A 10726-nucleotide genomic window follows, 5' to 3' on the forward strand; every position below is an offset into this window, starting at 1 on the left:
GTCTGAGTTAACAGCCTGTCCCCAGCAGGATGAGCTGGCTGTAAACCACACCAGGTCTGTTAATTAATTAATGTACCCTAACTGCAGGGCTGGTTCCCTCCATTCTAGTGGAGCAGTTTTCAGCTGGCTGCACTGGTGACTGCCGGTGCTTTTGGGTTCCTGCTCTGGTGTGACATAAAGGCAACAGATAGACATGACCGTGGATAGGAGGAAGACTTCATCACCATAGTCACTATTAATCACCCAGGGCCATTGTGGTCCTGTCCTGTAAACAGCGCAAGTGCAGGCAGAGAAAGAAGAGAGGAAGAGGGGGCAGGGTGGCTGCAGGGAGAAAGAGGGGAGAGAATGGTTGGGGATCAGCCTGTATGCCCGCCTCAGCTCCTACTGCGGGGCTGGGGAACAGTGCTGCTGTCTCAGTGTTTGTCCTCCGTGTTCTCCCAGATCCCGGATCCTGAGGTAAGAACCTGATACATCACCTTGTCCTCCACAGGTTCCTCTCAGAAAGAGCCTCGAGGTTTCTAAGTGACGAGTGCAGGTACATCGGCGTTTTAAGAGGAAGCCTAAATGTGTACGATTAATGCTCCTTTGTATTGTCGCCGTAGTTGTGTCTTGCCTTATTGGAGGAGGAGAGGGTGAACCTATGTTGAACCCTGATATATTATATGGGCTGACATGAACAGCCATGTCACACATGTTTAAATGGGTGCTCTTAGAGGGGAGCTAGGTGACTAGTACTCGAAGGGTTTTCGTGCTTTTGATCGGGGTAGAGAAAAAAGAGTTACATTCAGAGAATTTGATTAGACCTGGCTACAAAAATGATCTGAAGTCCATTTTCTTAGGTATGAAACAATAAATGATGACTGCATGACTAAACATTCTTATAACATCAAGTCAATCAGTAGTAGTCAACTACAGGAACATGAAAGTGAATGAATTTTGTGTTGAATACTAATAGTGTGATATTTAATGTGTTCCACAAGGAAACAATATACCAATGTTTATCTATGACTCATTTTTGCATCAACATCCTCTGAACTTCAGTTTGCAGCAAACAGGTTTAAGCGAAAGATGAGAGAAAGCACGAGAAACTTCTAGTAACAGTCTCCCTCTTGGTGTTTGTGTGATGCCTTTTAAGAGCTTGAGACAGAAGATGGTTAATAAATAATAATAATGTTTGTTGTTGCTGTAGAGGAGAGCAAAACTATTTTCTAGTAAGCATGTGCTAAATGTAGAATTAAATATAAGGCTTTAGATTTCAGGAAATTGTTTGTCCATATTCTTTGTGCATAATATTGGTCCTGTACTTCATTACTTGAGTAATTGGCCTTTTTCTCCTATATGTTGAGTCATTTTTAACCAAGTGCACACTTTTCTATTTTTAGGTATTAATCCCTTGTTCTTATACTAATGTTCCTTGATTAGTCCCCAGAGGTTTTCCTTAGTGGAGCAAATCAGAACTATTATTTGAGGGAGAATATTCAATCAAGGCTTTGAAGATTTAACATACCAACTAATCAGCCAAACATCCAACAAATAAAAATGTTTTATAGATTTAGGTATGTAATCATTAACATTGGGGTTACTTGAGGTCATTTTGTGCTTGTTGTTTCACTGAAAGAAAAAAAAAGGCAAATAAATAATTAATAAAATAAGAAATGTCCTCAGGAAGAAAGTACTTAGCATTACACAATCACTCTTAAAGAAAAACAGTTGTTTTATTAGATGTGCAAAATATCCTCAATAAGTGAGTTGCACACACACACACACACACACACACACACACACACACACACACACACACACACCATTTTTTGGCAACTTCTCTGTTAAAGATCACAGCCCTTCTTGTATCCTGCTCAGTGCATAAACGGTACAGACACCCTGAAGCCGTGTACACTGTCACATTTGGCGTGTTTGCTTGTTATCAGCTCTTTTTAGACTGGAGTAAACAAACTGGTCCTTTTGCACTGGCGCTTTTAAAGCAAGCAGAGATATCCTGGGAAGTTGACGAGCGCTTGTTTTTAATTTCTAGTATGATAGTGACATCTCTCATCCTTTTTAGTATTTTAACTGACTTACCATTCCCATCAACTGTTTCTTTTTCATCTCATCCTATGCTGCTGTTTATCACGTGTATGATATCACCATTTTAGTTTATTTTTGAAACTTCGATTTTTTGTGGTTCATCTCATAATTCTGTTACACATAAAGGCAACAAATGCAATAATGTCCATTTTCTGATCTGTTCTCTGTTGGTTTATGGACAAAAGTGTAGAGTTTCCAAAACAGCCTTGTATCATCAAATCAAGTGATCGATACAGAGGAGACAGGGAGAAATCTACTCAGTAATTTTATCAGGGAACCGGCCCTCTGATGGCTGTGGTAGTACCGATCCAAATCATTGATCTAGCAGGAAGACAAACGCATACTACAGCCAGTTTCTACACTTATTGTTCCCTAATCCACAGCTCTGGAGAGATTTGAAATCACAAAATAGTTGGTCTTGGACGGTAACAAGAAAAACTTTGTACAACATGCGAGACATCTAAGAACACTGAGAAAGTTTATGGAAAGCAGTCAACTTGTGCAACACATTCACTGCTGTCACTGTGGGTACTTGTTTTTTAAGGGGGATCATGTAAGTTCACATCTGGCATGGAAACATACAGGGGGTTTGGGGGGATTTCCTTAAAGAAATACTAAAGATCCTTTTGATGGAGGACTGAAAGTGTCATTAAAATATTAGAGAAATAAAATGCAGTCACACTAACAGAATGTACAATATGAAAACATACATTCAGAATAAAAATTAATCAAAAGTTAAATATTTGACTAAATTACATATTACTTTTTAAAAATTATAGTATATGAGATTTAAAAAAGATTTTGAATATGAAGCAACAATAAATACTTTGCATAAAAATACAATTTGATCATCTTAAAGCGTTACAAATAAATCTAAGAACATAATGAAAATGTATATTAAAATGCAGTTTTTAAAAGAGAGCTACAAAACATTCACAAATTGTTTTAGGAATGGAGCACATGGATCAACATGTATAGGAAAGACTAAATGAGAGGAATACAGGAATAGGAAGCAGGGGGTTCTGTTCAATTTCTCTTTTCAAACTACATTTTATTATTGTAATTAATTATTTACTCACTACATACTTATGGATGGCTTTATGTTTAAATTTAATATATTTTTCATTTAATACATTTGGTTTATTAATATTATTAATTAATTAATTTATTTATTATTATTAATACATTTAGTTTATTTAATTTAATACAATTTTTCATTTTAACAACATATTTATGGATTAATATATTATTTGAAAATTTCTGTTCCATTTGCTAAGTTAACAAGGGAATTAGTTTTTATTTATTTTCTATTTATTTACTTATTTTCCAAATCCATATATTTATGCCTTTTTATTTATTTATTTATTTTATTTTATTAGCCTTTTTATTTGTACGATAATTGATTAAATAATTTTGTTAGAAAATGCTCTGATAATTGTTTGCTTTGTCTCTTGGGATTTTCTTACAGTACATCTATATATCAAATGTACTGCATGCGTGTGGCTGTCAAAATGTGTTTCTGTGGCCCAGTGAGTGTGATTTCACAGGTGTCATCAAACTGAAAGAGTTCAAAGATAAGACTCAGCACTGCCTACTGATGGAATAATGTTGTAATGACTACTGTGTACTCATGAGTTGGTGGTGACGGCATTTAGGGTTGATACGATCCCAGCACCAGATGGTGTCTATAATTATATGAGTTCATTATATGGGTTCATTTTGATATCAGCTATAAACCTTTAATGTTTTATTATCATCAAATTGTGTTAAGAAAATCTACAATCTGTGGACATGTAAACATTTGCCAAAGTATCCTTGTCAGGTAAATACAATATGAGCTACACTGTAGTTGTTGTTAATAACTGAAATGATGTTGAGGCGCTAACATTGCTCGGAATGAAATGTGAGGCTGTACAAGGACATACAGTACAAGGATGTTGGCAGCACACTTGTAGTAAATTCACAGAAAGGAGGCAGATATTATTCCTTAATGCTTCATCCAGCTGTATGCTGAACAATCAATGCCCGTCTGACTTCAACCCTTATTTCTTATCTAAATGGTGATGCTTCGTGACAATATGACAGATTCAAAAACTTTTCATTTTACTTTGAGTCAGAAAAGATTGCAGAGTGACTGGAAACTCGAACACCAAGTATTTTACTGACATGCTGCATTGCCTAAAGAATGAAGTATCACAGTGAAAACTAAAAATAGTTCTCTGAAATTTGAGGTCCTCTTAGATCGTGTTGCTCCTTGAGCTTTGCACTGTTGTTAATCCTTTTTTTTTTTTTTGTGAAGATTTATTTTTAGTTTGTGTGCAGATATATAAAAAACAGTTGATGCTCTCTCTCTCTCTCTCTTTTGCCCACAGCTTTTACCCACAGATCCCCCAAAGAAGCCCGACCCTGTCACTTCAGAGACCGTTGTTTTCTGGGGGCTGCGGTTATGGCAGGTCATTGGTATCTTTTCCATGTTTGTTCTGGCAGTTGGTTAGTATATCTCAGGAAATCACTTTGTTGTCACCTTCACAAATCATTCATAAAGAAAACAGCTATCTTGAGATGTAGCCGCAGAATGCAAATGTCCTCAATTATGAGTTCACAATGTGATAATCAAGCACAGTGTGATTGATTATCACAATAATACTGATATTATGTCAGCAAATGGAACAATTTCACTAAGCAGCTGATAAGAACAACTGCAGGATGAGGGCAGAGATACTTTGTTTTGTTTGTTTGTTTGTTTGTTTGTTTGTTTTATTCTGGCAGATTTGTTTCAGAAAACAGTTCAAGCCTTCATTCTTATCAGCATTTTGGCCTGAATGGAGTCTTTGGCATGCTCACATTGGCAGTGGTAGCATAATGACATTTAGCAGGTTACACATTTGTTCCCTGATGCAGTTCAGCCGGGGCTAATCATTAATTGCATATTAAAAAGGAATACTGTAGGGGAGACACCACATCATTTGCTTTTGAGATACTTCACCAATCATTTTTTAGAAAACATGACCTCCCAGTGCATTTAGATGAAATAATAATTTTACCACATCCTAAAGAACTTGAATGATAAACAGTCCTAGTGCCACTGTGAAACATGTCACTATGCAAGCAAAAATAATAATAACCCTGCTTTCATGCATGCTCTTGGTGCCATGATGGGTTATCATGACCACTGGCCTTAGACACAAAAATGCCATGGGCCTACTTACCTACTCATGCAGAGAGTAAACACTCCATGTGCCCTTTCTGAGAACATGGATTTTGGTTGCACAGTAACACAAGGAAACTTACAACCACGCAGAATGTGTTATTTTGACCTCATAGTTTTCATTTTGTAATGTTAAATTTCTGCTATTTTGTTATGTTCTATGTATTCTGTATATACAGTATATAATATTTTACAGCACGATTTTACATCTTAAGGATTCAGACATACTTTAATTGAAATAAAACTGGAAACCGGAAGAAATGTCTGTCTTAAAGCATTGACTTTCTTCTGGGAAAAGTCACTGCTCAAATCAATCAAGTCCAACTACCAGATCATAAGTGATAGGCTGTTTGGGTGTGTTTGTCTTATCCTTAGATAGTTTCTAACATTGTGAATATTTGCCAAAAGGACTGTTCTCCTTGAAAGGCCCTGATAAGAAGCGACATATTATTATTAGCAGCTTTTTTCTCCACTGGAGTTGTCTTTATCCCTCTTAACCCTATCTGGTAGTGCCACCCCAGGCTTCACCGCTATCACTCATCCCAGAGCTGCAGTCCTACTGTAAACTTGGGCTAGCAGCATCAGATCCTTCAAGGCAGACAGGACTGTAGCACTGACAGAGCAGCTGCTGACAGTTTATGGTTTGTCCACCTACCAAGTCTGCATTTCCCCCATGCATGTCTTATTTCTCTATGTTGACCTTTCACAGAGACATGTATTCAGCCGGCATCACATTGATTTGACCTACTCATCATAGGCTTCTTTTCATAAATACACTCACACCCATTGTTCATAGGTCAATTGACTCCCAGTGGCCTAAGTGAAGATACCACAACAGACCCTATGGGTTATCTGTCTTGGCTGGCTATTTATGAAAAGATTTAGTAAACATGCATTTTCTCAAAAAAAAAAAAAAAAAAAAAATGAAGAAAAAAATGACATCCACAAATATCCATCAAGTCAATTCTCATATTCAAACTACAGTTTTGACTAGAGACCAACACAGGCCAAAGCACTGGAGACACAGAGCAACGGGACTGAATCCTCGAACTATGCAAAATACAGATTTTACAGTGAACAATGCAAAAGGGAACTAAATAAAAACACCGAACAGCAAAATAAAGCGCTAACATAATTGGCAGTACAGTAATACAAAAAACATATGACATCTGCTGCCAGCAATCATCTATCTATCTATCAGCATGCAGACCCACAAAATCAGTGATTCAAAAGTACAATACCTCAATAAAACCATTAAATCCATGAACGCCACAGGTGTAGCTTTTCTGATAAACTCATTTATACACCTACAACTGTTCAATAGGTGATGCTATTCAGTGGTTTAAAAAGTAATTGAGTGTAATTAGTACTGAAAGCTTAATCCATACAGTGTTTAACAAATTTCTTAGACCCTCGCCATAAAAACAAGAAAACACAAATATTTAAGAAATCTTTCAAAACTTGACAAAAATACTTTTTTGTTAAGCAAAAACCAATTTTGTTCAATTTTTTTGTATCCAAATTTGAGCTGACACACTGCACAGAAAGTAATCAAAAATAACGCACCTGCACGGCATCCGCAATCACGCCCCGCCGACTTAAATATTGTACTGGGTCCTGTGGTTGGGTTGTTGTTGTTGGTGTTATGTTGAGCTGGCAGCGGGAGAGCTGCAGCTCTGAGTGCGAATGTACAGCAACCGTGTAGGGATTAATAAAAAGTTATCGAAATGCCACTGGGTCTGCCGTGGACGTTTACAATGTGATGTTTACAACTTATGGTTATTAACGGCGATTCATCTGATTATGTTTTTCTCAATTATTTGGTTTGAAATTATTTAAAAAATCTCAGGGCTCAAAGTGATGTCACCCCAGTGCATGGCTTTGTCCAACCAACAGCCAAAACCTCACAATATTACCCAATTAATGAAAAGCAGGTTTTAAAATTGTGTATAAGACATGTCATCTGCAAAGGCATTGATGGCATGGCCAAATATTTTTGCAATATTTGTGGAATTTCAGTGTCCAGTAACGGTCTCTAAAACATGATTGAGACAAACCAAGAAAACAAGAAGCTGGGAACTTGCAAAGTGGGGCTAACTTGTCAAAGCAGGTGATAGGGAACAAGTTATAGCTTAATGACACATTATTAGCTATTTGATCACCTAATCTACACTCGTTTCATGTGTCTGTGCATGTATGAGAGCCCACTTGCCCTTCATGCATGTGTCATCAAAGAGACTCATGGGGAAAAAGGTACAACAAGAGTAACTAATCCTCCATTGTGTCCGCAGTTGCACATGCATACTTCCTGAAATGAATATAATCTCCGCCTGAGAGGCTCTACTTTTATTTTTGCTCCCCTCTGCTCTCTGTTGCACCATTTGTGTGCATTTGTGTGTCCTCTGCTCCACTTGGAGACACGTGGAGAGGAGTGGAGAAGACACAAATGGAGCCACGAGGAGGGGATTTGGTGTGCAGAAGCTTCCCTGACAGTTTTAATCTTTTTAATTGCTTTGTTCTTGATGCTGCTTTTCAATGTGCTGCATATATTTTAAGCATTATGTTATTTTTTTCTTTCCCCTTACCCTTAAAGTCCCGACTGTGTCCTAAACCTCTTGTTTTCCTCTTTTGCTTAAAAAGGCACACACAGTGGCGGTCTCTATGTCTGACTTCATCTTGCAAGAGCTCTTTCCGATACCATGGGAGAGTGTAGGTGGAGGCTGTGGGCAAAAGACGCAGGGAAGAGGTGCAGATTAATTTGCATATTCATCAATGTGCATATACAAAATGAGCCAAAGGTGTTGAGTTACAGCTGAGCCTTTTTAAGACATGAATGAATTATCCTCGTGTACATAAATAAATAAGTAAAAAAAAAAAAATCCTAAGTATATACTTTGGATCTTTAAGAGTTTATTGAGTGCCTGGGGGTGGCTGTTTTAAAACTAGGACTATCGTTTCATGCATGAAATGTTATGGTTTTTAAAAATTATTTTAGAAAATTAACTAGATAGTTGCTAATTAATTTTGTGCTCAATCAACCAAACATTTTATCTCTACTTCTATAGACAATGTAATCTGTAAAAGGGCTCTACATGCATGGCTGCTTCTGCTTCAGTAACAAACATAAAAGCATAGCAACAATTTAACAATACAATATACAAACCCTATTCAATGTGCACACAGCGGTTTGTAACAATAGAAAGCCTTTCACATACTTACACTTTACACTCGCACATGCAGAGACCCAGACGGGCAAATATGACTAAACCTAATCTAACATTCTAACTGGATTCTTCATAACCAGCAATTTGGTAAATAAAGATTAATTATGGATGTTTCATTCACCGCTCCCTGCTGAGCATGCCATGTTTGAGTGATGAAAGAGAGAGCAAGACTAGAAGTAGCATGCAAGATGTAGGATGCTATTAAACATATCCTGTGGCTGTGTACCTTCTCTCCAGCTAGAATTACAAATGAAAAAGAAAATACACCAATCAATGTTAAAACTGTCACCAGTAAGTCCAATGGATGTGGGGAACTAACAAATGGTGTTTGTGGGGAAATTGAAGCAGAATTAGAGGGACAAAATAAATAAATTTATCACCATTTTAACTTTAAAAAACATGACCAAGCAACAACTGTCATGAAAAACAAAATGAAATACGGCAACAGACTTTGAAGCTGATCAGCTCAACACATCAATCCAGAAGAAAATTCACATTCACCAGGGAGTAGGCAACAAACACCACAGCTCAGTCTCTGTCAGGACCAAGCTCTCTGGCACTGGCTGTCTTCTCCTCAGCTTAAGTACTACCACAGCTGATTGCTGAGTGGAGCCAGCTGCTCACTGGCTCCACTGGAAGGTGGGCTGTACCGAGACCGGGAAGAGCAACACAGCAAACCAACACAGCAAAACTACAGTTGGCCTGCTAAACATGTAACACAGTTACACTTCATTATGCAACCATGTGGCTGTGGTGCAACTTCATCACACGTCAGCATCGGTTTCAGTCAGTTAGTCATTGAGGGATGTGTTTAGAACAAGAAGCACTCACAGGCGTTTTTAGACATTTTCTCCCTCTTAGTTTGCATCTTTGTGTAGAGAGATTCATACTGCAGCAGGATAATGAGTCCAAGTGAACCAGGATTAAGGAGCACTCATGGACTCCTCAGTAGCTCGACTTTACTCACCACTGAATATTTGAGGAAGCATTTGTATGCTGACAAAGCAAAACATGTCACAAAACATTCTTTGGAACTTTGTCCGGTAATGGTAGGATAGGGTAAGGTATTTTCTTGCACACACCTCCAGCTTGATTGCTTTCTGTCATCAAAGAATGGGAGGAGGATGACCAAAACACCAAACAAATACAAAGATATTCTGAAATCTATTTATTTTTTAAACATTCAGTCAGAATGTTAATATATATTGTATTTTGCTTATATTCATTTGTAATGTGGAATTTATAAAAATGTACCTTAGCTAGTATTCTCAGTGTTTTGGACCCCACTGTATATTGTGACTGCCACTGCCCGTTAAGTTCTTATTGATCATGTAAGGTGTTATTAAAATGTCTTATTCAAATAACGTCACCCTGTCTTTATCCTTGTTCTTCTCTCCTTTAGTCATCACTCTGTGCTGTATATTCAAATGCCGAATTCCCAGAACAAAAAAGGAAATTGAAGCAAGGCATGCACAAAGGCAGGCTGCCAAGAAATACGCCAACACATTAGAGACAGTGCCACCTCTTAATGAGCTGACTGAGATCCCAGGCTGTAAGTACCCCTCTCTCATATCTTTCAAATATTAATATGATAGTATTAGATTGGTTTATAATTGAGTTATAATTGCAAGCAGGTACCAGCTACCAGCTGCGGAAGTTCACAAGAACTGTCCTACTCCTTAAATACTTCAACTACCAGTTCCTTCAAATGAGAGAAATGATGGATAACTGCTTGAATTTTCCATGCATTCCTCTTGAACCATTAGTGAAGTGCACAGAGATAGACAGAGAGAGACATCAGACTCCTTTAGACCAAAGCACATCGCAGACATGGATGGGGGGGTAACACTGGTGACTTCAGTTCTGTATGGATGAGTTACAATAGGAATTTGGGTTTCTATCTACAATCACAGAAGTTTGTTAAATATAGTTTTTTTTTCTCTCTAGTATTGCAGTTCTGCTTTGTGATTAAGATCAAGGACAGCTCTCTTTTTACATAACTTATTTTCTAGGATAGCTTTGATTTATTAAACTTTGCTGTCTCTTTTTTTTCACCTCACAAAATGTTTCACACTTGGTTAGTCTTCTTCTGATACTTTCATGTACTAAACTCTTCTCTTCTCTTCTCTTCTCTTCTCTTCTCTTCTCTTCTCTTCTCTTCTCTTCTCTTCTCTTCTCTTCTCTTCTCTTCTCTTCTCTTCTCTTCTCT

The 10726-nt window shown here is 37.5% G+C and overlaps 1 protein-coding gene across 1 annotated transcript in view; it reads left to right on the top strand.

The window, feature by feature from the left end:
• The first annotated feature begins 87 nt into the window (after window positions 1–87).
• The window catches only part of tmie (transmembrane inner ear), a 14882-nt gene continuing 4243 nt past the window's right edge, over window positions 88–10726 (top strand). Inside the window, exons 1-3 of the mRNA XM_005912560.3 lie at window positions 88–456; window positions 4458–4575; window positions 9920–10069. Of these exons, the coding sequence (XP_005912622.1) occupies window positions 346–456; window positions 4458–4575; window positions 9920–10069 (379 nt within the window). The 5' untranslated portion in view covers window positions 88–345. The remainder of the gene's footprint in view (window positions 457–4457; window positions 4576–9919; window positions 10070–10726) is intronic.

This window comes from Haplochromis burtoni, unplaced genomic scaffold, assembly GCF_018398535.1.
Source record: "Haplochromis burtoni strain Fernald_Lab_line unplaced genomic scaffold, NCSU_Asbu1 Contig_3, whole genome shotgun sequence".
Lineage (NCBI taxonomy): Eukaryota > Metazoa > Chordata > Actinopteri > Cichliformes > Cichlidae > Haplochromis > Haplochromis burtoni.